This window comes from Talpa occidentalis, unplaced genomic scaffold (genome assembly GCF_014898055.3).
Source record: "Talpa occidentalis isolate TD23 unplaced genomic scaffold, MPIMG_talOcc4v2.1 talOcc4.16, whole genome shotgun sequence".
Taxonomy (NCBI): domain Eukaryota; kingdom Metazoa; phylum Chordata; class Mammalia; order Eulipotyphla; family Talpidae; genus Talpa; species Talpa occidentalis.
This window is the reverse complement of record NW_023601653.1, coordinates 73,295,998-73,321,961: the sequence shown is the minus strand read 5'-3', so window position 1 is coordinate 73,321,961 and position 25,964 is coordinate 73,295,998. Positions and strand designations below refer to the sequence as shown.

Here is a 25,964-nt window from a genome sequence, read left to right as displayed (position 1 = left end):
ACAGGCTGGGATAAAATTTCCTTGTGATGAATATCTCAAGGAAAATTACATGCTCTTTTGGATTTTGAAAAGGAAGGCTTAGGTGTGGACCTCCAGCCAAAATCACAAAAGTGAAATTGTTATCTTCCTTATTTCAAAGAGAATAACAGATTGACATTGGGAAACTGGAAGCCAGTGAATATGGTGTAGAATTAGATTTTATAAGGTCTGGGACACTCTCCTTAGCACCAAGTGGTAATAAATTCATAACATTCATCCTTTGGATTAGCATGAATGGGGACCTGACTGGATTAAGAGGGTTGGAGACAGGAGTAGAGTTATCTTTTGGTTTAGGGGTAGCGTCATAAACGTTAATTACAATTATAGGACAAAATGTAATTTAGGAGGGAATTTTTTTTTAAGATTTTTTTTTTAAGATTTATTTATTTATGCACATAGGAACTGGGGTACAGGCCCAGAGATGTGGGGGGCGGTGAGAGGATTCACCAGAGACAGAGTGGGGAACAGAACAGGCAGACTGACTGAAATATACTGCTGAGGTGAGCAGCAGGCGAGACTGGAGAGGTCTGCGCCATGTGGGTTAGCTCCTTGACCTGCGATCAAACTTGTGCCGCAGTAGCTGGTGATAGCGGTGTCTTTAACCCCTGTGCCATCAGGGAGACCCCCAGTTTTGGAGGGAATTGTTAAGTTGCTCTGAATTTGCGAGAAGAAACAATATCATAAAGTGCCAGTAGTGATCAAATTTAGAAAATAGAAGAATTACCTCTAAGCTGATTAAAAATGTAGGTTTCTGTTCTGTGCCCACAAGGTATTTTGAGTCAGTAGGTTTGAAATGGGACTCAGCTACCCTTTTCACAAACATGACATGTAATTTTGATGTAAGTGGTTCACACATTTTTTGAAGTAATACTGCAGGTAGTTATTTCAAGGGGCAAAGTGTTTGTGTGAAGTAGGATAGTAGAGCTATGAAATTGGGGATTGTGTTGTGGCTCCAGTGTCCCAGGTAGTGAGCTAGGTATTCTACCATACATTATTTCATTTGATTTTTTGAATAAACAACAATTTATCTCTATTTTACAGATGAAGAAATTGAGCCTTAATTGAGGTAAATGACTTGGCTCAAAATTATATATTTCAAACTCCATTTCGGACTGAATATGGTAATCTTTATGCTGTACAGCATTGACTCTTAAGATCTAAAACTCTGGAACAGGGATAACGCTATAATAAAGCAGAAATATTATTTTGGCAAATGATTTCTCCCATGCTTTACAACTCTAAAGTTACACAAATATGGTTTTATAATTTTTTTTTGGTACTTGGAAACTAATTTTGAAAACTATTTGTTTATTCTGAAATTCATTTACTAGTCAATACCTCCTTTCTCTATTCTTATAAGCTGTACTGAGGTACTTAATCCTTTCATACTCCTTCCTTTACTCTGATAGCTGGCAAAGCTCCTTGTTTTAAGTGACTTCTTTCTTTGCTAGTGAAATGATCAACTTTTATATTCAGGAGAGGGAGAGTAGCTCTTTTAATTCTAAGGATTCACATTGCCATGACCTCAATGTTAAAAAACTATGATAGTCACCCTCCCAATAAAAAAGCCCAGAGTCACCTTATTGTTAAATCTAGGCCCAGGTTTAAAGTCACCAAACTATAGCCCCTCTCTAGCCCCCTATATCACAATATTCTCTAAGAGTCAAAGTTTGTCTGGCATCTGCCACTGACCTGTCAGTTTTTACGGCTTTAATTTGAAACCCCAGAGTGATCTGTGTCTTTGACTGTTTTAATTGGTTAACTTGTAAGATTTGACCTCTGATATTTGCTAACTTTTTATAGGGAGTTGTATTTGTAACGGAAGAAGAGAAGAATAAAAAATATTAGTTTTAAAAGTGGCCTATGTGACTGCTTTTCTAAAAAGGTATTTAATGCTCTTAGTACTTTGGCTTATCTCTTTGAAATAAAGCTAATGCACAGGATTGCCTTCACGTTGTCGTGCTCTTCCTTTCTTGATTGATAATTGCCTTGTCTTAGAGCCTAGAAATTGTTAATAATAGCTAAAACTACTTGGCTGCTCTATTAGAAGTTCCTTTTTTTATCAAGTGTTTCTCAAACATGTTTCTGCCTCACAAGGAGCCCCAGGTATTTATGAGGTAATAATGGAGTACCTAAGAGGCCTAATTTTGTGGACATATTATGGTAAAATATAATTTTGGGGTATTAACTTCCCAGCTTCTTTCTTTAAAAAAAATAACCCCATAAGAAGTCATTGTCTATCTTTGGACATCTCAATAATTTGCTATTATTTAAGCCAAGAAAGCTCTTTGGTTTGCTTTTATTCTAGGCTTACTGTTGATGTAACCTAAACATTCCCCAATCTTATCTCCTGCAGGTAGACTGGGTACAATGTGATGGTGGCTGTGATGAATGGTTTCATCAGATTTGTGTGGGTGTATCTCCAGAAATGGCTGAAAATGAAGATTACATCTGTATAAACTGTGCAAAGAAGCAGGGGCCAGATAGCCCAGGTCAAGCACCACCTCCTTCCTTCATAGTGAGCTACAAAATACCAGTGGAGGACCTTAAGGAGACCAGTTAGCAGATGCTGTGTTAGTTTGGGACGTGGGGGAAAATGGACCATATTTGAGACCTAGTCATCAAATAGAGTGGTTTAAATCCACTCGGAATATTGCTTCCAAAGACAAACGGCCTTCAGAGAAAGTCCTTTAGCTGACTTCCTCTTTGCATGGACTATGTGATCTACATTCTCTCTCAGCACATCTATGCAGAGGGTGTCTTCATTGGTATAGGCAGCCAACATTGTGGTTCATGTCTTCTCAGAGTATGATCTGCTACCTTAGGGCCAGACATTTGTGCTCTAGGGTGGCTGCTTGGCATTAATATGTTGGTTTGTTAGCAAGACATGTAGGATGTGTGGTTTATGGCCAGTTGATATTAGTTAGAGGTTTACAACCTAGGGGCAGTACCATTTGAAGGGGTTGATTGCTTGGATCTCCTTAGGATAGTTGGTGAAGAGTCAGTATCATTTTCCTTCCACTGTTACATGGGAACTAGGAGAGGAACAGGGCCCAAGTCACACCTGTTAGAACTCATAGGATAGTAGCACAGTCTGTAAACCTCAGCTACTTATGCTTGACTGTATCAAGAAGAAAACCCCAAATGAAGAGCAGACTACATTTTTTTCCTGAGTCCGAGAGAGGTAGATGTCATCTGACAAGTTTGGATTCTGAGAAGAGCTTTTCTTATTTCAAGGCAAGGAGCTTCAAGAAATCTTGCTGCCGTGGGTCTACATTTTAGAGAAGAGCAGGTGCAATGGATCCATGCTTCTGCAAATGAAAAGAAGACACATTAGAATGTTGTTATACTGAGCCACAGTGATGCATGCTTTTCGGGGAAATCTTCATTCGCAAGTATACCAGATACCACCAGGCTTCAGGCATGGCCATGAGCAAGACCAGCAAACAACAGCTATTTGCCTTGCAGCCCTGATCCCAATGTCTGCTGTTTCCAATACTGGCGATTTCCGATTGTGATCTACAGCAGCTGCTGTTGAATGACACCATGGCTTCATCGAGGATGTGGGGTTATAGTACCTCTGGGTGATGAAGTTGTTTTAGTAAATCCATTTTTAAAAAAGAAAAGAGGACTTGTTTTTACTTTTTTCTAAATGTCTCCAACTACTGACTGTTCTATAAATAGATTATTTTTCCTTTTTTAATATACATATATGAATATATAAATATATATTTACTGTTACCAGCAGCATATGAGAGTTTCAGTATCAAAAATCCATTTGGGCACTTGCATTTTCTTTTTTGCTGTTTAATAAATCCCATTCCTTCTTTGTAGTACAAGGAGTGGGACTTCCTTCTCCACCCTAGCCTGATCAGATCTTCCACAATATTTGTGTTCATATAATTGTATTTCCTTTGTGTGTGGGGATGTGTCTCTGTCTGTTGGAAATCTTGGTCTTACTATATCTGTGATGGCTACTTTATTTTGTATGTGAATGTTTGAAACTGTGGTGCTGTGTCATCTTTTTTCCTGTCTCTGTTCTTGTTGAGGTGTTAGGTAAACTGTATGGAAACTCTTTTAGGGGAGTCTTTTTTTTTTTCTAAGGACAAAGAAAAAAAAACCAAACAAACTGAAAATAGTGTTTTGTCTTCACTATATTGGTGTCCCTTTATTTTGGTTCAAAAATCTGTGGTTTGACTTAAATTTATCAGTTTTCCTTTTAAAGGGGGTTAGCAGGAGGGCCTAGAGATCGCTTATATTCTCCTCTTCCCTATATGCCCCAATCTCTCTTAAATGTCTTCTAGTAACTAGAAGTAAAATGTACTGTCCAGTTACAGTTAGAGTGGGTATGAGATTTAACTCAAAAGGCGCATCTTATTTAAAAAGCAAAAACTTTCCTGTAAAATCCAGTTTCTATAAATGCTTTCTCTGTGGTTCATACTACCTATTTTTTAGTCACTCTTCCTTAATATTTTATAGCTTTTTGAGTGTTTTGACCTGTTAAGAGGTTCATAAGCATTACTGTGCATGTGTCTCAAGATCTCAAATGTGTGTGTGGTTTAAGGTTCAGTGGATATTTCAAGGTAAACTAACCAAACCAGTTTCTTAAGTTTGTCTCTTCCTCTACCCCCTTGTGATAAAGATATTATGGCTTAAGAATTTCATCTAGTTAATGTTAAAAAAGAAAGCACAATATTTTTTGCCTTTTGGTCCTCTCTGTAAAAATAGTCTAAAACTTGTGGGTTAAAAATTGAATGCAATTTTAAATGATGGCTGTCTGCCTAGAATACATTCAGAAATTTTATTTTTCCCTCTTAGTCACCATTAACTACTCAACCATTTGTGGAGGGGCATGAGGATGCTGAAAAGGTGGTTGCTTCTTGGAGTATGGTGGATAGGTAGGGGTAGCCGTTTGGGAGTAATTTATGTCTTTAATTTGGTATTTGCCTGCTGGAGACCTGAGAGAAAAATGCAAGGCAGTCTGCAACTATGAATAACTTCCTGTTGAGATTTTTATCATTTTGAAATTTACATCACTTAATAATGTGGGATTTTCTGTATTTATTTGGAAGTCACAGGGGACCTGGTCTGATGCTTGACCACAGATTACCCAAGCTGAGAAGAGCAGATGAGAGAAGTTAGGAAAAATAACAAAAACCTACAATTTTGGAATTAATGAACTAAGATTTGCTGCTGTTCTTAAAACATTTTCAGTCAGAGGAAATTATGTACCATTTACTCAGTTCTTTAGTATTGTAACATTTTGTATTAAAACTTGATTTAAAATGTTTCTTTACACTTACAATCTCCTGAGTTGCAATTCTTCACCACTGATACTTTAACTTAAGTGTTAATTCTTTCAAATGTATTTCTTAAATACCTTCATTATAAACGATTTTGTCAAGGTTATATAGGAAGATATATGAAAATTGATAGGTCTTTGATACTCTCAAAAGGTAGCTCACTGGAACTATGCAAAACCCCCAAGTTTACAAAGTACAATTACAGCATTAGCTGGCTTTCTTTTAAGGGGATAGGGGACATCTATCTTCCACAAATGTTCATTTCATGATAGTTACTAAACAAAGCCATACTAAAATGTAGATGCTAGGCTCCCTTACTAGGCTGCTGGGAACCAGCTTTGTATTGCTGACTCAAATTTGTGCCTCAGTACAATTATAAATTACTGCATCTCATATTTTGAAGAGTTGAAAAGGCAAACTTTAAATCTGTGATTACCCACAATGTACTTTAATAATCAAAACCTAGCAAAGGCTAACGGACCTGAAAATTTAGAATATTTACCTGTGCTTCACTTTTGTTCTCTGCTTTTATCTTAAACAAGTGTCTTTGTTTTTCTTGATTTTTAGATTATGGATGCAATTGGTACACAAAAAGAAACACTTTGTCCATATTTTAATTCTGTAGTACATTGTGTGAATATCATGCTGTACTTAAAATAGGATGAAAGAAAAAACTGAGAAAACCCTTCTTTCAAAGTGTGCAGTTATTTACATTTTAAAGGAGAAAGTGACAATTTAGAATGGCATTTGAAAGTTGTGACTTGTGGAAAGAATAAATTAATTCCCACATAGAACCAGATTCAGTAAAAGATAACGTGAACTAGTTTCATATGTGTGTAGGAAATTGAATTTGCAGTGAGAACTTAAGTCTAAATCTCAAAAAACAGGCAATTGATTTGCCTTTTACCTTTTGATTTTTGTTTTTTAGTATATTATTTGGATATGTATGTATGTGCCAAGTGGTATTTACAGTATGAGGAGGAAGAAATGGATGTTAATGTAATTTGGAATCGTGTTCTTTTCGCCTGGATCATATCCAGTCACCACTATGCAACCAATGATTTGCACTGGGAAAGGATATGACTGGTTTTTAAAGATGTATCCTTGCTTATTCTTTTGCAATACTCCAAGACGTCTAAACAGGAATGTCTTTTGTAAACCTCAAGACCCCCTTATTGATTATCCCTTAACATATTTATTTACCTGTTAGTGACGCTTAAATATAATCGACCCTAATTTACCAGGGTTTTTGGTGGTGCCTTATGAAAAGTATAACTTGATTTGTTTTTTTGAGCATGTCTTGCGTTTTGTTTTTCTGAAAGAATATTAGATGTGGTTATTTGCATTACATCTAAAAAATAAAAAAAAAATTGTGTGTGTCCAGGTTCCCCCCTACTCCGTCATTTACATGGGTGGTAACTATATGGTAGCCAGCTAAAGGTGAATTTGGGGAATGAGTTGATGATCCTGAGAAATGCAAGCGTGTATATGAGAGCCTCTTTTAACTTGTACCAAAGAAGTTTCTAATACTGCGTTTGCTCTCCAACTATAAAAGAACAGGGCTCAAATACTTTAATTTGTGATGTGGTCACCCTACCTATACCTTTGCTGAGAATAGTGTTTCCAGAAAAGGTGACCTGAAAGAAGTGATAACTGGAGATCTCACATGCCTTTCTTTAAGCATCAGTTCAGTGGTGATCAGGCATTTCCATGCCTTTTTTTTTTTTTTTTAATAGAGGCATGTTTTATTTATTTATTTGTTTTGTTTATACATGCACTGGGTACAGTCAGAAGCGCGGGAGGGTGAGAGAATTCACCAGAGCCAGAGCGGGGAGCAGAGCAGGCAAAGACCGAAGCACACTGCTGAGGGGAGCAGCGGGTGGCAGGAGAGGTCTGCGCGCCATGTGGGACCCTCCTCAGGTGGCCGGGGAGCAGCCGGAGATCAAACCGGCGCCGCGGAGGTCGCCGGCAGCTTCGCAACCCAGCGCTCAACCACTGCGCCACCGGGGAGGCCCCCATTTCCATACCTTTTGATTCTTGATCAGTTTGTATCAGTGAGACCAAGGGAAATCAGGAAATACTTTTCCTTTGGATTCCTAATGCTAAGAACTACTTTGAACTGCAATTTACTTGAGAGAAGTAAATAGTGCTGCTTTTCCTCATTGCCAAGGTTACCAGCTCAGCAGGCACAAGGAACAAAACAATTCTGAAAATGTTAAGATTCTCCTTGCAGTGAAATTGGCCTCAAACTTGAAGTGTGTGACTGACTGTGTATGTTGGGAGGGAGAATTGGTGGGAAGAAGGAGAAAATAAATTTGGAAAAGAATCATTTTTTCATTATCAAAGAGAACTTGAATCTTACTGAGGTAACAGTTTACAACATTGTATAGGTTTCAGGTGTGCAGTTTTAAGAATTTTCTTGCCAACAAAGACACCTGAAATGACATTCTTTTAAATGAAGTATTTCATGGGGCCTTGGCATTGTGTTGGCATCAACTTGTACCAGTTGATTGAAGATCTGGAATCTATGGAGAGCTTAGCCTTTTCTGGAAAAGTCACATATGGTGCCCATAGAGAGTAGTACAATCAAATACCATAGTCTGGGAACAAGTGATTTTGTTTTTTCTTGACTCTTCACAGCTGTTGGCTCTCTACATTTCTAGAAGAAAGAGCATTCAGTATAGTAAAGTTCCATGAAATGTATTTACTAGGCAGTAAGTACTTGGAGTTAAGTTGGATATCTTGATTGAAAAATAAGCACCACAAGAATCCTTTAAATTGGTTCTGACTGATGAATCTTGGACCCTAATGAGTTGCCAGTGACAGGAATGAAGACAGGTTTTTCTGTTGTTTGAAAAAGCAAGTCCACAAACAAACACTTCAAAGCCTGGATGAAGACTTTAGGATTATAGAAGGTAAAGAACACTGGGTTTAGGAGTGAAATCTAGATTTTAGCTTGTGTTAATTACTTAGCTTTTTGGGGTCCTGGTATCCTGCCATGGGTGTGGGTTGGTGCATGTGGATACAGACATTCAAGTTAGAGCCTCAATCCTTGAGAGAAGTTAAGACATTTTTATTTAATTTTAATTTATATATATTTTACATCATTGTTCATTTTAAACGTTTGCTTCCCCCTGCCCTCACGTGTAGTCCCCATATTTTAAGGATATTTCTTAATAAAGTTTATGTAGAAGTTAAACGAGGAAGATGAGGCACTTAAAACATGTAATCCCTTAATAGAATAATGCGATTCAGTGTTGTTGAGGGAGAATACAGCCCATATTGAATATGTTCTATTTTTAGAAATGGTAAATATTGGCCACTAATGTCCATATTAGAGCTTACCCATAGTCTTCACTTGGGTGTAGATTTTGCAGAGTTCATCAGATGCCCAAGACTGGTGTCTCGCCATTCTACTTAGCTGAACTCTGGAAGTAAAGCAAGAGTATCGGGCACATTTTGATAGACTTAACTGTGCCTCCTCTTCCTCCAGAATTGGTACCTGGCCTTAGGCAAAGAACCCTTTCTAACCTAGGTTGCACTGTGCTGAACCAGTAACCCACCTGGGCGCTAGCAGCTTTAGTTCTCTTTCTAGTATAACCCTACCTTCCTCTCTACTTGGGAAAGCTTTGTTGAGACACAAATTACATCACTAATAATCTTGGAACCTAGAGTGACAATTCAAGCATATCTAGTCTTGTCAATGCCTAGTGCTTTTGTTTGTTTATAGAAACCACTTGAGAGTTCCAGTTAGAACACTGAGGCCAGTTTAATTCACTTTTCATCCCTGTAATTCATGGCTGCCATCTAAAGTACAAACCCATCCAATCATTCTGTCTCCTCATACTCTAATACTGTTAACTTGCTATACATTTTTTAAAAATGTATGCATACAAGAGCTGGGGTGTAGGCCAGAGGGTTGGGGGTAGGAGAGGTGAGAGGATTCACCAGAGACAGAGTGGGGAGCAGAGCAGGTGGATTGATGGAAATACACTGCTGAGGGAAGCAGCAGGCAAGCCAGGAGAGGTCTGCTGCGCCATGTGGGTCAGCTCCCTGGCCGGGGATCAAACTTGTGCTGCAGAGGCTGTGCTTAACCCCTTGCATCACCAGGGAGGCCCCTACTTAGGCCCTTTTTAATCTTCATTTTCTCCACATTCTCCCTCATTTAACATATAAACATGCTCAAGTCTCTCCTACGTTAATATTCTCCCTTGAACCCATCTCCCCTTCTTTGTAGCCAAGCTCTACTAGTTCTCTCCACTGTACTTTCAAATCACTCTATTGTAATCTGGAGTCTACCCTCAATGTTCCACTGAAATTACTCTGAGGTTGCTAACCCGTGTCATATTGCTAAGTCCAGTCAACACTTCAGATCCTGCTTGACCTCTGCAGCATTTGATACAATCCCTTTCAAAAACCTCATTGGTTTCTTGGTCACTACTACATCTGAATTTTTCTTCTCTCCAATTAGTCTTCTTTTCTGTTTATCCCCTTAAAATAGTTATCAGCTGCTCTTCTCTACATACCCTCTTTAGATGCCTTAGTCCACTTCTAGTTGCTTTTATTGAGGTATTTTGCACATCAAGTCACCTTTTTTCTGCTCTTCAATCAACTGGTAAACATTTCCACTTGTATTTGTTTTAGTCTTTTTAAACTTGTGTCGAAAACCAAAGTTCTTTCCCTCCCCCAAGCCAGTTCCTCTTCTCTGTTCCCTATCCAAAGGAATAACTAGTCGCCGAGCCACAATTCTGTGAACTGTCCTATATTCTTCTCTCTCCCTTCCCATATGCAATTTGGTGGTCACTAAAATCATTAGTCACCTCTTTAATCTACATCTCTTTCCACTGTCGTGCATCAATTCAAGCCTTCATCATTTTCCACCAGAATTCCTGTACTAGTCCATTCTGGTCGATTTCTAGTTTCTCTTCCAAGTTACTACCAGGAATTATCTAAAGAGTCAATCTATTCATTACATTGTCCTGTGGAACCTGCCCTATACCATTCTAAGTTCATCTGCTTCCAAATACATCCTTAGGCGCTGCTCTTCAGACGCAGATTTTTGTTTCCATAACACTAGCCAGGTTCGCCTTTAAGGAATTCTCTTATTCTTGAGATGAAGGCTTAAATGCTCCTCAGAGGCCCCTTCATTTTTTCACACAACTTGTTCTATTCCCTTATGGGACTTTGCAATGGATATATTTGTTTATAAATTCCATGAAGGCAGGGACCTTGTTTATATACAATAGCACAATACCCTACATATCCTAAAGTTGAGTAAATGAATGAATGCTGTTTTGTGCTGTTATTACTCCCTATGTATTCTTGTCTCTCTCAATTTATTCTTATGTTTGGACTGACCTGCCTTCATTTACCCTTTCTCCTTACTACCTCTTCATTCTTTAAAATTCAACTTATCCCCAAAATTCTTCCAAGAAATCCTTCAGATTACTTCTGTCCTTTCATAGAGCTCTGATAGCATTGAGGTTATACAGACTCCAGATCAGCAGGATCAGCATTATCTGGGAATTTGCTAGAAATGTGAAATCTTGGGCCCTGCTCCAGACACTGAGTCAGAAACTTGGGGTGGCGTTGACCACCTGTGTTTTAACAAAGCTTTCCAGGTGTTGTGACCCATGCTGAAGTTTGAGAGCCACTGGACTGTATTATAGTTGGTGCATTTATCTTTTCAGTATCTAGCATAACACCTACAACAGTAATCATAAAGGTCTTCTTTACAAGGAACTGCAATCCATCTTCCTGCAGCCTCATACACTGATCCTGATATGTAGAGGATACAACAAACTAGTCGAACCACCTGTAAGCATTATTTCTACTTCCCTACTCCTCCTCCTCAATTTTCTGGCTTAGTATTAATTCTTTGCTTTATCAAAACAAACTCCAACTTCATATCCAGAGCATCATTTCAGCTTTCAAATTCTAAAGGTGGAATTTGATGTCTGTGTAGTTATCCCAACAAGAGGGAGTTCAAAATGAATTAAGACTTGCTTTTCATTTGTATAGTTGGAGATGTACAAGGAAACCAAAGTTGATCTGAAGACTCTCTAAGAATACAGCCTGGGTAATATCAAAGTAATTTTATTTTTTTAAAGAGTTATTTGTGCATACAAGAGCTGGGGTACAGGCCAGAGATTTAGGGGTTAAGAGGATTCACCAGAGACAGAGTGGGGAACAGAACAGGCAGACTTAAATACACTGCTGAGGGGAGTAGCAGGGGAGACAGGAGAGGTCTGCTGCACCATGTGGGTTTCCCTCTGGCCGGGCGGGGATTGAACTCCTGCTGCAGAGGCTATGGATTGCTTTATAGTGCTGTGCTTAACCCCTTGTGCCACCAGGAAGGCCCTCAAAGTAATTTTGTAAAGTGGTTTCATATGACTGAATCAGTGGCTCTCAGTCCTGGGGCTCATTAGAATAATTTGGAGAATTTTAAAAAACCATCCTTTCTGCTCCCACCCCAGAGCAACTGAATCAGGATATCTGGGAATGGAGCCCAAACACTAATATTTTTTAAAAATGGCTTTATTAAGGTATGTATACAATTCATTTGTTTAATAAATGAGTCAATATTTTTAGTAAATTTACGGAGCAATCATCACCACAATCTAACTTTAGAATGTTCCATTGAAGCCTAGGTCTCCAAAAACAATGAGGTAGGTTTTTGTCCAAGATGTCCAAAGCAGGCTTTTCCCAATGCGTGCCATCTTGGAATGTGGACCTAAGGCCAACCAAGGCTTTGCAGGCTGCAAGGGAAACTGGTGCCATTTCTTTAAAGAATGAAGGCTACCCAGATTTAGGGTAATCTCCAGAAATAATCTTTTCATCCAACTCCTGTTTCTTATAGGGCAAACACTTAGAACATCTAGTTTTATCATGACTCACTCTCCTACTCATGTGAGACACCCCCCACCCTTTTCCTTGATGCCCCAGGCCACTATCACACTCATGAGCTCAAGAATATAAATCCTCAGTCTATCCCATTTACTCCAGAATTTACAATTATGTAAATTCTCTAGACATACCTAATATAATTTGTCCTTTTTCTTCTATTAATTTGTTTGATGCCTGAGAAGAGCTGGGAGGCACAGGAGGGTTTTTCTCTTATGCCCCTACACTATCACCCCAAAAGGAAAGCTCATGCCCATTCATTGTCACACTGTTTCCACTCCCCAGGCAGTGATGAATCTTATTTTTTTTTTTAATTTTTATGAACCCGTTTTTTTTAAGATTTATTTATGCATGCAAGAGTTGGGTTACAGGCCAGAGATGCAGGGGGTGAGAGGATTCACCAGAGAGTGGAGAACAGAACAGGCAGACTGACTGAAATACACTGCTGAGGGGAGCAGCAGGCAAGATAGGAGAGGTCTGCTTCCCCATGTGTGTTGCTCTCTCGCTGGCAAGGGAGCTGCAGATTGCTTCATAGTGTGGTGCTTAACCCCTTGCGCCACGAGGGAGGCTCATAAGCAATGACTTTTAAGAAACGTGTATAATGAGGATATTTCACATAGTTTCACATTTGTGCCTCCTACCTGTGGTGGTGTATGCAGTCATCACTAGTATGACAAGGTCATTCATTTCATAATGAAACTTAATAGACCATTCTATTCCCTTTATACCTCTACTATCATTCAAAATTGCTTCCCAATTTGTCCCCAAGCTATTTCAAAACATCTCTAGTCTGCTTTTTCCTCCCTTACCTCAAAAATTAATAGCTATAGAAATTATCTCAGGAGCAATCTTCCTGAGAAAATGTAGTCTCCAGAAATGACTGCAGCATGTTGTGTTGGTCCATCCATAAAGTTATTTTCCTTTAGGTATTTTTCATGTTAGTGTTTCTTTACTGGGTGTTTTGCTATCTCACTTCTTTGCCAAATACAGATTTTTGCTTATAAATTAATACTTCCAAAGCATTTTTTAAAAAGATTTATTTATTTATGCATGGGTACAGGCCAGAGATGCAGGGGGTGAGAGGATCCACCAGAGACAGAGTGGGGAACCAGACAGGCAGACTGACCGAACTACGCTGCTGAGGGGAGCAGCGGGTAAGTCAGGAGAGGTCTGCTGCGCCATGTGGGCTGCTCCCTGGTGGACCGGGAATCGAACTCAGTGCTGCAGAGGCTGCGGATTGCTTTATAGGGTGGTGCTTAACCCCGTGCGCCACCAGGGAGGCCCCAATACTTCCAAAGCTTTTTAAAAATGTTTTTAAAATGTCACACACAGGGAGTGACACATTTGTTTAAAAATACTAAAAAGAAGAAATAAATGAAAAGTCATCTTTCACTCAAAAATGACCACTATTAAGATTTAACCAAATTTGGGCCTCCCCTGGTGGCGCAGTGGTTGAGCACTGGGCTGCGAAGCTGCCTGCAGCCTCTGCAGCACCAGTTCAATCCCCGGCCACCGGCGAGGGTCCGACATGGCACGCAGACCTCTCCTGCCGCCCACTGCTCCCCTCAGCAGTGTACTTCGGTCCTTCTGCCTGTTCTGCTCCCCGCTCTGTCTCTGGTGGATCCTCTCACCCCCTGCATCTCTGGCCTGCACCCCAGCTCTTGTATGCATAAATAAATAAATCTTTTAAAAAAATTTAACCAAATTTACTTTCAGATAGCTATCTGTGTGTATTTCAGTATGCATTTATACAAATATGTATCCCTTTACCTAAATGAGGCCACACTTATCTTTACTTAAGTGAAACCATACTTTCTTATTCCTTTATAATTGGCTTCTTTTACTTAATAATAACACTTGTAAATGATGTAGATTTATATTCTTCGAAATGGCTATATAGTTTTGCATTAAATGGAATCTTGATTTTTCAGAGCTATGTATTGAAGATATTATTTCTTTATCTTGTGTTGCAAAATCTGACCACCTTGTTATTAGTTTTTTTAACCTTATATTTTTTCTCTGTAGAAGTTTTCAAATTTTATGGTGTAAACCTAGCCTACTTCATTTCATAATTCCTGTTTTTCCTGACATGCTTAGAATAACTTTCTCCTCTACAGAACAATAAAAATGCCTCTTTGATTTTGCTTAACACCTGTGTAGTTTTATCCTCTATACTAAATCTTCCTTCCATCTTGAATTAACTGGCACGAGGAATGCCTAGTTCCTATATTTAGTCTTCTCTTCACTACATTAGTTTCTAACAGCAAAATCACTCACTCTTCGGAGTACTTGAGCAGTTGCCTTGATTTTTGTTCACGTGTAAATCCAGTCACTCTCAAACTTCTCACATACAACCACAACTTTCTACATGAACACGTACGCAATATATGCAATAGATGCTGCAGCATCTATTGGTGGGTAACACAAACTTAGACTTAAAGCAACACCTATTTATTCCCTCACAATTTCTGTGGGTCAGCAGTCAGGGGGCATTTTCATGGGGTCCTCTGCCATGAAGATGATGTTCAAGATCATACTCTCATTTGAAGCTTGGTGGGAGAAGACTCCCAAACTCCTGTGGTGGTTGTAGCATTTAGTTTTCTTGTGGATTGTCAGGCTGAGAGCCTCAGTTTTTGCTTGACTGCCGACCAGAGTCCACCTCACTCCCTTTGCTCATGAACTTCCCTGATGTAGCCATTTGCTTCCTCAAAACCAGCAAGGGAGAGTCTCCTAGCAAGACAGATATCACAATCATCTATAGCTTAGTTGTGTTTACATAACCATGTACATCCTGTCACCTTTGGCACATTCTATTGATGAGAAGTAAGTCACAGGTCCTGCTCACATTCAAGGGCAGATCACAGAGGGGTAGTAACTACCGGGAGGCACTAGCCAGCGGGCGCTAGAAGAGTCTGCCACATCCAGTCATTGTGGGTCATATGCTGCATAAGATTAAGACTCAAGAGTGTGAGAAAAGAAGCTAACTTTCTGAGGCTTAGCAACGTTCACTCCATCAGTGCTTTCCAATTCAAGGTAGATTGAAGAAGGAAAGTGTAATGGTTTTGTTTTTCTAATGTTCATGAGGGAAAAAAGTAACTTTTTTTCACTTGGGCAATAATTTTAGAAGACTGCTGCCACTTGGGGTAATGATAATTGCTGTTCAGCCAATCCCCTTTTGCATTTAATAGAACAAGGTTTTTCTGCTTCTTAGAGAAACAGAAATCTCCAAATCTTGCAGTCTATTTCTCTGTTCTGAGTTTCTCTGCCCTACTGGTAGTTCTCATCTAAACTCACTCCAAATTATTCATATCCTTCCTAATCTATGCAAAGCATTCTTTTAATCTTTAAACTTCAGTTCTAGAAGAAGGAAGCAGATCTCCTGGACTTTTTTAATTCATAAAACTCACAGTGTGCATAATTAAAAGCCTTTGCAAATTTGTTTCCTCTCTTATTTTTTTTTTTTTCTTCTATAGCCTCGTGCTTTTAGGGGCCGTCAGGAAAAAAAATGCTGTATTTTCCATTCCTAATTTCCATTCACAGATATGAAAGTGTAAGGATTCCATCATTGAAATGACTCTTATCTTTTCCTGAGAGTTTCTATGTGTTGTTCTAGGGGTGGGTAAGCTGGGAGCTTAGTAAGTTGATTTGATAAGTGGTAAGGACAGAAGGCAAGAGAAGAAACTCAAAGCAAAATTCAGAGTTTTAAAGTGCCTCATCCCAAGTTTGTAAACTAATCAATAATAATTCCTTTCCAAGGTAATAGGTCTGTCTTCTCTGCTGGTAGGTGGTTCCTGTATATCCATTGCCCACAGTCTTAATTGGTAGTTTTGTAGCCTTGGATGGTTTGCTACTCTCTGAAGCTCAGTTTCTTACCTATGAAATAGTAATAATGCCCATCTTTCTGGGTTATGGATGGAGCCCAGAAGAGAGAGTGTCTGGGAAGGTGCCCAGCACAGTGCCAGAATGGCTCATCTTGGTGACTACCTGGAGCCAAGATCAGGTAGGGAGAATGGTTGATAAACAGGTAAACACTGTTTACTCTGGTTGCTGCTGCTTTGAGCCCAAATTTTTGGAGATTGAGGGAAACACTTTTTTTTTTTTTTTTTTTTTTTTTTTTTTTTTTTTTTATAGAGGCATGTTTTTTATTTATTTTGTTTTTTGTTCGTTTGTTTGTTTTGTTTATACATGCACTGGGTACAGTCAGAAGCACGGGAGGGTGGGAGAATTCACCAGAGCCAGAGCGGGGAGCAGAGCAGGCAGAAGGACCGAAGTACACTGCTGAGGGGAGCAGCGGGCGGCAGGAGAGGTCTGCGCGCCATGCGGGACCCTCCTCCGGTGGCCGGGAAGCAGCCGGGGATCGAACCGGCACCGCAGAGGCCGCGGGCAGCTTCGCAACCCAACGCTCAACCGCTGCGCCACCAGGGAGGCCCGAGGGAAACACTTTTAACACATTTAAATGTTACAAGTATCTGTTGAGTGCACTGGGTACTCCAAGGCTTCTGTTTATGTTCCAGAGATGGCACTGTGTTGTCCTCAAGAAGTTTTCAAATTTTCAAACACGTGGTGGTAGATCTGGACTGCAATCACTGACTATCTGAAATGGGTGGAAAAATTAACTCTTGGAATTCCTAGAGTTGCTGGGAGAATGAAGTGAGGGCAGAGCAAGCAGGGGGTACTGTGGAGACTGCTCTCTTTTTTAACAGTCTGAGGTCAGCTGTGAAAGACTCAGATGAAGTGAGATCTAGAAATGGTCCAGTCTTATCATCTTGTTTTACACACAAGAACTGATGTTTAGCAAGATGAAATGGACTGCCCAAGGTTATGTGGCTGATTAGGGTCATATCTTGGACTAGAACTTTGGAATCACATCTCCCAGGTTATCTTTTTTCCCATCACACTACAGCTTGTTCTTGCCTCAGTTTTCATTTATGCTTTTCTTTGTGCCTTTTTCAGCCACCTTGTAGGACTGTCTGGAAGGCCAACCCTCTATTTCAGTAGTCACTTCAGAATTCTTCTAATTTTCAGTTGGCTTGTGTGTTCCTCTGGTTCTTCAGTTGCTGAATTTCTGGAAAGATGCAAATGAAGACTTCAGTCAGCAATGTACAGCCATTGTTGAAGCAAACACAGCATTAGCCAGCCCACAGCAGGAACCATGGGAACGTTTTGGACACTCCGGCTTGACAGGGATGTTAAGAACCTGGAGAACATCCAGAGAGAGCAGTGAAAACCATGGGTGGGGTAAGAAATATGAACTTTTGGGAAAGATAAAAGGATTTGTGATTATTTATCTTGGAGAGGAAAAAGCTGAGGGTGACTTTTGAAAAGATTCCCAAATATATGACCAGTTGTACGACATCTTCCCTGAGGATAGGATGAGAAACAAGACAACAACAGCAAGGGATTTAGGCTACAGAGGTTTTGAATTTTAACTGCCTATTAAAGTCATCCAGGGAACTTACAAAACAATAACAGGACAACTCAATGTCTAAGCCACAGTTGAGAAAAATAAAATCAGAATCTTTAGGGTTGGGAGCAAAATATCAATTTTTAACATGTTTCTTGGGTGATTTTTTGGAGATTTTATTTTATTTTTGACATTTTTTCCCATAGATACACATGCTCCACTCCCCCTCCATCTCAGGTGATTTCGGTGGGCAGCCAAAGTTGAGAATCTAGGTTAGAGTGAAGAGAAAGCACCTTAGTTGCTAAGGATGGTGTGATTTCGAGGGGACACTGAGCAGGGTGTGTGATTTTCCTACTTGGAAATGGCTTAAGTATATAATAGACTCCTGCTTCTTGGAGTGCTTAGGATAGAGTCTTGTTTAGAGGTGTTGATGTGGTAGCCTTCTTGAGAAGCAGCCGTTCTCCATCTTGGTCATGCGCCTGGATGGATCATCTTTGTGAGAATGAGGATCTGTGTATATTGGGATCACCTTGTGAAGTTTTAAAAATGTAGAGCTAGCTGGACCCCCACCCCCAAGATACTTAATCAAAATCTCCTACAGTCTGGGGCCCAGACTATAAATTTACATAAAAGTCATATCTAGCATGATGTATAAACATAAATAATTAGATAGAGCAGCTATAACCTTATTGAGTTCTGCAGGTGACTCTGATGTAGTCTTGGGAATTACTTTCTAGGGTAGGGTCACACACTTCTGATTTCCTAGTTTGCTCATTAACATCTTCCCTGTGAAAGGCACTGCAGCATTAACCTTGCCTTGAAAAACACAAGCTGTCTACCCAGAAAGAAATGCACATTTGCCTCTAGTCTCCTTCCTCCAGTGTACACACTTACATGCTGAGAGGAAAACCTGGAACCAACCATTCAGCAAATATGCATAAAATACCTAGTATGTGCAACACTACTATATTCCTTGGGAATAGAAAAAAGAAAATTTTACTTTTCCTTAAGGAATTCACAAACTCCTGCATTGGAACTAGTTAGAGAATGACACGAGAGAAACTAACTGTAAAATTAAATGGTACCAACTGCCACAGAAATTCAGTTGAGAATGAGGTCAGCTAGGGCTGAAATGACTGGTGATAACTTCATGGAAATTGTGGGCTATGGGCAGGGTATTTAATAACCAGGATGACTGGAAAAGAGTGATCATAGGGGAGCATGCTAGGCAAGGCAGGAGCCAAGAGGGTTCTTTTGAGAACCCCAAAGGAAGAAATTTGGAGTGTAAAGGGAAGAAGAGTTGGCAGGGATGGATGGGGCCAGATTATCGTGTGCTTGACCGCTGTCCCTAAATTTAAATATTCTTAGTAAAGTAGCTAATCTAGGAACAGATTTAGTATAAAAGAAAGGTTAGCAGGGCCTCCCTGGTGGCGCAAGGGGTTAAGCACTGCACTATGAAGCTGTCCGCAGCCTCTGCAGCACGAGTTCGATCCCGGCCGGCCGGCGAGGGTCCCACATGACGCAGCAGACCTCTCCTGTCATGCCCACTGCTCCCCTCAGCAGTGTTATTTCGTCAGTCTGCCTGTTCTGCTCCCCGCCTGTCTCTGGTGAGTCCTCTCACCCCCCGCATCTCTGGCCTGTACCTCAGCTCTTATGTGCATAAATAAATATTTTTAAAATATTAAAAAAAAAGAAGGGTTAGCAACACATTAAGGAGGTCATCTTTTTATAATCCTGCCTTTCCTCATCAATACAATTTCCACCAAAACAGTTTCCTCCAGATTCCTGTATGCTTTGTGGTCTCAGATTCACAAAAGTATACATTTTTAATATTGTATTTTATTTTATATATTTTTACATCATTTTTCATTTTTGCACAATGTATGCATTTTCATCTTGGTTATAGTCCCCATACAATTCCCACCCACCTTATTTTGATCTCACTCCCTTCTTCTCACCCCATAGTGTGTCTCTGGTTTACAGTTGCTTGTTGATTTTGATTTTTACACAAAAGCATACATTTTAATCTTATGGAAGAACTGAGAGGGGAAATGGTTTGTTGATACCAACCTATTCTAGAAGGAGTATGAGTAAGAGGTAACAAGAGTGAGTTGGGACTGGGCTTAGTTTGAGGGACAGGGAAGGCAAGGGTGAGGGTGAAGACCTGTGCCACAGGCCTTGAGAGTAGACGGTGTCTTCCTCTGCTTAGAGTTACCTCCTTCCAGGATCTCATTTCCGTTCTCTGCATGTGTGTAGCTACAATGCTGAGAATGAAAGGGATAAGCCCTTGATAGCTAGACACTCATACTATCACTTGACTTGAGCCTGGTGTTCTCCTGTTGAATGTATAAACACTTTCACACATCATGATGTCTAGATGGAACAAACAAAAAGAAGGCCATTCTGTGATCATGTCAGAACAGACAAGAGCATAAACCTTGTCCAAATCACAACAAAGACTGAACATCTCCTATGCTAACAAGATGACTGTTGCTTCTTTACAAGTTCCAATGTTCAGCTTCCCTTTACTCTTCCTGCTTTCTAGATAAGATTCATTCAGAAAACCAATCATAAAATTGTCCCTGTTTCCTAATAGGATGCAATCCAGAGCAAAACTCTGCTTCCTGAACCCTCCGTAAAATCACCTAACACACTGGGTCCTCCCTAGTGGTGCGAAGGGGTTAAGCACAGCACTGTGAAGCTACCCGCAGCCTCTGCAGCACGAGTTGGAGCCCAGGCCAGGCAAGGAGCTACTCACATGGTGCAGCCGACCTCTCCTGTCTCGCCCGCTGCTCCCCTCAGCAGTGGATTTCAGTCAGTCTGCCTGTTCTGCTCCCCACTCTGTCGCTGGTGGATCCTCTCACCCCCCACACCTCTGGCCTGTACCCAGTTCTTGTATGCATTAATAAATAAATCTTTTTTTAAAAAATCACTTAACACAAATCCTTTCTAATGCCCTCTTACTGAGATTCGCCAAGGCACCCTGGCCTTATGTTCTCGCTGTTGCAGTGGGTAATAAGCCCAACTTGTCCAAGTGTAGGTGTGACCCTGTTGGGCTTTGGCTAAATGGTTATTGACATGGTCGCAGTTTGGGCCTTTTGTTTCCTTTTTGGGGGGAAACCAGGACAGAGGGGAGCTAATCTCCCTCTTGACCGGGAAGGGTCATTATCAGAGAGAGATGAGATGCTGTAGGCATCTCGAATCCCACATCAGTCAGCTAAGTGATACATGGGTGCATGAATGTATTTTCTTGCCCATTACAAATAAAGTCCTGGGTGGTGTTTAAAGATGTTCAGGATAAAAGATTCTCTAATGATTGAAATTGTTCTTTTTACATGTTGTCATTCAGCCTTAATCCTCCCAGCTATAGCGTCAGGGTGTGGGAGCTGTGCTGAGAATTTCCCATTCATTCAGCCCCATCCCTGTTAATCAGCCAAGAGCTTCCTGCTGAGACTAGTTCCATAAATCTGAAAATTCTCTATAGTCTGAAAATCAGAGAAGAAATCAAGGAAACTGATACAATTAGAAACGCATAATTAATTTTCTGGCATTAAAGAAAAAAGGTGTGAATTTTCCTCCATAATTTGGGAGAGCAGGGGCCTCCCCTGTGGAGCAGCAGGTTGAGCGCAGTGCTGTGAAGCCGTCTGCAACCTCTGTAGCACGAGTTCAATCCCCAGGCAGGGAGCTATCCACATGGCGTGGCAGACCTCTCCTGTTGCGCCTGCTGCTCCCCTCAGCAGTGCTTTTGGGCTGTCTGCCTGTTCTGCTCCCCACTCTGTCTCTGGTGAATCCTCTTACCCTCCTATGCCTCTGGCCTGTACCCCAGCTATTGTATAAATTAAAAAACAATAAAAAAAAATTGGGGAGGGCAGAGCAACAGGGGAAGATTATAGAACATCTTGTGTTAGGAAAGAGAGACTTCTAATGAGATATCTGAAATATTCTTCATGTCTGATGAAAGTGTCATTTTTCTTGTCATTTGCTTACACAACTCTTTCCTAAGAAAATTGTGTTAAATCCCACGGGGCAGTGCTAACCCAAATAAACAGTCTAGAGATAAGCTTGTCTTTCTCTTATCTCCCTCCACCCAGAGTTCAAGTATCAGCATGATAGTTATGAATCGTGAACTGCAGCCCTACAAGTTTAAATTCTGACTCTACGCTTTGTTTTCTTACCTCTGGGATGGTCATACTAGCCATCCTGCTTCATAGGCATGTTGAGAAGATAAAGTGAGATGATGTATGGATAGTGCTCGGCACAGCGTCTGGCACTTTGAAAGCGCTCAATAAAATTGGCAGTGGTGATGACTGATGTTATTCTTTTTAAGGTTTATTTATTTATGCATACAAGAACTGGGGTATAGGCCAGAGGTGCAGGGGGTGAGAGGATTCACCAGAGACAGAGTGGGGAACAGAACAAGTAGACTGAAATACACTGCTGAGGGGAGCAGCGGGTGAGACAGGACAGGTCTGCTGTGCCATGTACATCACCTCCCTGGCTGGCCGGGCAATTGAACTCGCGCTGCGGTGGCTGTGGGTAGATTCATAGTGCTGTGTCTTAAACCCCTTGCACCACTAAGGAGGCCCCTGACTGATGTTATTAATACCTTTTGTCACCCATTTGATTACTTTACAACCTTGCACTTATAGAATTTAGGAGAATTATCCTATCTGGTATCAAAGAAGCACAAGAGAAGAGTCCTTCAAGTTTTCAGTGTCCCTGTGATTCCTGTGTGTACTACCCCAGAGCTTTTCACAGCAAGGTCAAGTATGTGGACTTCAATCACTAGGAAGGAAATTATAAAACAAACAAACAAAAAATCAAGTTTAAAAAAAAAAAAAACTTTTTATTTGAAAGTAATTTTAGACTTCCAGAAAATTGCAAAAATTGTACAGAGAGTTTTCATAGATCCTTCCCTCAACTTCCCCTAATGTTAGCATCTTACAAAACCATTGTGCAACTGCCAGGTGGCATTTAACTACAAACCTTATTCATACCTCCCCAGTTGTTGCACTGGAGTCCCTTCTTCTATTCGCGCATTCTCTCTAGGATCCTACCCAGGATGCTGTGTTGCCTTTAGTTGTGATTTGTGAAAGGATTGGCGTGGTAAAGGGAAGGAGAGTCATGGGCCTCCCCGGTGGCGCAGCGGTTGAGCGCTGGGTTGCGAAGCTGCGCGCAGCCTCTGCAGCGCTGGTTCGATCCCGGCTGCTCCCCGGCCACCGGAGGAGGGTCCCGCATGGCGCGCAGACCTCTCCTGCCGCCCGCTGCTCCCCTCAGCAGTGTACTTCGGTCCTTCTGCCTGCTCTGCTCCCCGCTCTGGCTCTGGTGAATTCTCTCACCCTCCCGCGCTTCTGACTGTGCCCAGTGCTTGTATAAATAAATAAAATAAAATAAAATAAATCTTTAAAAAAAAAAAAAAAAGGAAGGAGAGTCAGGCTGAGTTTCTCACAGGCAGGAAACTTTATTGCATCCCTGGGTGAGGTTCACAGACTCAAAGTGGGGGGGGGGGGCAGTGAAGTCACGTGCATTGCCAGGGGGAGGCAGGCTTTCATAGGATTAGGAGAGGTCAGGTGGGAAACTGGGTTTGCACAGCAGGAAAAGGTTTATAGGGGAAAAGATTTGTAGGTTGGGAAGAGGTTTATTGTCTGATTTTCTCTAGGTGGGCTTCTGCATTCCTGCCCCCATGGTGGGCTTCCTGCCCCTGGTGGGCTTTTGATTCCTGCCCCCTGCATCGACCTTTCAGTTTGCTTTTAGTTTCTTGTACTCTGTCCCTGTCTTCGGTGACTTTGACTCTTTTGGAAAGTTGTGAACACTTATTTTGTCCAATATCCACCCAGTGCCTCAGTGTCTCCGGCTTTCTTGTAATTGAGCTGCATTTTTGGCAAGAACGTCACAGGAAAGGCTGTGTTGTTAGTACATCAACCCACATGGCTCATGGGATGGGTGTCGATACGTCTTATTGCTGGTGGTGATCTTGGGGGCTTGGTTAAGGTGGCTTCTCTCCTGTGAAGTTAATATCTTTCCCTCTGTAATCAGTAAATATCTTGGAGGAGATACTTTGAGAATTTAAACTATTCCTCCTCAAACTTTTACCCACTGATTTTATTTTTTTATTTTTTTTTATAGAGGCATATTTTATTTATTTTTTTGTTTGTTTGTTTGTTTATACAAGCACTGGGTACAGTCAGAAGCGTGGGAGGGCGTGAGAATTCAGCAGAGCCAGAGCGGGGAGCAGAGCAGGCAGAAGGACCGAAGCACACTGCTGAGGGGAGCAGCGGGCGGCAGGAGAGGTCTGCGTGCTATGTGGGACCCTCCTCCGGTGGCCGGGGAGCAGCCGGGGATCGAACCAGCGCTGCAGAGGCTGCGGGGCAGCTTCGCAACCCAGCGCTCAACCGCTGCACCACCAGGGAGGCCCTTGAGCAAGAACTCTTGAATGCCTGTTCTAGTATTACCTATGTCCAGGTTTCCTGCCCCTGCCCCCAGAAGACCAAAGGACAATGGTGACAAGAGGTAGACACAGAACAATTCCTGCCTGGTTTGTGTTAAACCCCAGAAAGGGAGTTGTGAGGGTCGATCATCTAGCAGGGTCCTCAAACTTCTTTATGAACTTCGGTTAACCCAGGCAGGCCATAAGACCTCCTGCATCCATTCCTACTTTATAGAGCAAAATAAATTGGGGACGAAGATTTGAAGAGGAATGAAAGAGCAACGTGGCAGCAAGTTTGTAAAAGCAAATGTTACCAACAAGTCAGACCAAATATCCCTTAATATAAGAAGAGCAACTCAAAACTAACTCAGGATGATCCTGGCGAGGGCCTGATCACCAAAAGTCTTGCCCAGAAACTGGGATTCCAAGTGTTTAGTGTGTGAGGAGACAGAAAGGGCTGGGCAAGGTTGCCAACAGAAGTAGACTACCTGGAATTTGACTCCTCAGTAGACTCCAGTTATCAGGTAAATTTAGGTTACGAATGCCAGTGTTTCCAATGCTAAGTAGCTTAATTAATACACGATTAGTAAGTACTACTCAATAATAAGCAAAAAATGGAAGTTAACAGCCTCGCCTTTGAAGATGGGCTCTTTTTTTCTTCAAACAGCCAGACACATAAAAGGTTTTATTATTCCTCTCATGGAAAATCTGCACAATCACCACAGATGAAGTCCCTGCAGAATCTTTCCTTCTCCTTTTCGCAGCGCCAGCCCTGGCCTTCGCGGTCCCCTGACTCTCTTCATCCTGCTCTTGCGTTGCTCTGGCTGTTTTCTGAGGTGTTTGTCTTCTCCTACAGACCGTGTCTGGCAAGTCTGTGTCTGGGTTCATTTCTTTTTGCATCATCCAAGGAATCGTAAATCCTGCCAAAGCCAGTTGTCTTGCCACCTCCAAAATGGATTCTGAACCCAGAAGCGAAGGTGACACCACAAGTGGCTTTGAACATTTCCCCCAGATTCCTGTCTTAGGTGCTGCTGCCTTCCCGGGGTGAAGGATGTTGATGACTGTTTCTGCTGAATCAGTGAGGTGGCTGTGGCCTGCCTGGTCAAGGTCGTGCTGGGCCCTCCATCCGGGCTTTGGTACGAGTTTGTCATCTCTCTCACAGGATCTTTTTCGGTTGACCGCTTTACACAGACTAAATAGATGGATGAAAGGCTGAGGAAAGATGTGTCTGAAACATAAAAACAATAATCTCCACCAGGTTCCCCGCCCTGGGCATGGATTTGATTCTCTTCCCCTGCTGACATGCCCTAGAAGAGGATGAGGAGTGAGAGAAATAGAACTGCCTTAAAATCTCTGATTTACCTTTTTTTCCCACTCTTCTGCGTTCTTCGGCACATTTTATTGTCCCATCCAGCCATCCACTCCACACCCTCCCCGCCACTGACTCAGTCTTACTCAGTAGTCTCTCAATCCCACCCCCTTCAAGAAAACGTCCCTGGGGCCTCCCCTGGTGGCTCAGCGGTTGAGCATTGAGCGCTGGGCTGCAAAGCTGCCCGCGGCCTCTGCAGCACCTGTTCGATTCCCGGCCACCGGGAGGGTCCCACATGGCGCACAGACCTCTCCTGCCGCCCGCTGCTCCCCTCAGCAGTGGACTTTGGTCCTTCTGCCTGTTCTGCTCCCCGCTCTGGCTCTGGTGAATTCTCTCACCCTCCAGCGCTTCTGACTGTACCCAGTGCTTATATACATAAATAAAAAAATAAATCTTTAAAAAATAATAATAAAATAAAATAAAATCTCAAATGATAAGGCAGCTTAAAAAATGGACTTAAAAAATATCCCTTGCTCCTTGTCCTGACCCCTCACCCCTTCTCTCTGAATGTAACTACTA

The 25,964-nt window shown here is 41.4% G+C and overlaps 2 protein-coding genes and 1 long non-coding RNA gene across 15 annotated transcripts in view; 2 read left to right on the top strand and 1 right to left on the bottom strand.

Moving 5' to 3' along the window:
* Positions 1–7,038, top strand: part of KDM5A (lysine demethylase 5A) — an 80,222-nt gene extending 73,184 nt beyond the window's left edge. The window contains exon 28 of one of the 2 annotated variants that reach the window (XM_037514585.2): positions 2,396–7,038. In XM_037514585.2, the coding sequence (XP_037370482.1) occupies positions 2,396–2,602 (207 nt within the window). In that variant the 3' untranslated portion in view covers positions 2,603–7,038. Of the gene's footprint in view, positions 1–1,842; positions 1,922–2,395 lie in introns of those variants that run through there. The other variant, XM_054696544.1, reaches the window with a different exon arrangement.
* Positions 2,017–9,055, bottom strand: LOC129146001 (uncharacterized). Its single transcript, XR_008552292.1, has 3 exons — positions 8,906–9,055; positions 8,688–8,770; positions 2,017–3,350 (listed from the first exon to the last, which is right to left on the bottom strand). It is a non-coding gene; the product is annotated as an uncharacterized LOC129146001 (long non-coding RNA).
* A 7,747-nt stretch (positions 9,056–16,802) lies between these two features.
* The window catches only part of SLC6A13 (solute carrier family 6 member 13), a 44,369-nt gene continuing 35,207 nt past the window's right edge, over positions 16,803–25,964 (top strand). For 2 of the 12 annotated variants that reach the window (XM_054696547.1, XM_054696545.1), the window contains exon 1: positions 18,347–19,256. In XM_054696547.1, the coding sequence (XP_054552522.1) occupies positions 19,166–19,256 (91 nt within the window). In that variant the 5' untranslated portion in view covers positions 18,347–19,165. Of the gene's footprint in view, positions 17,484–18,345; positions 19,257–24,577; positions 24,601–25,964 lie in introns of those variants that run through there. The other 10 variants (XM_054696548.1, XM_037514579.2, XM_037514572.2 and 7 more) reach the window with 10 other exon arrangements.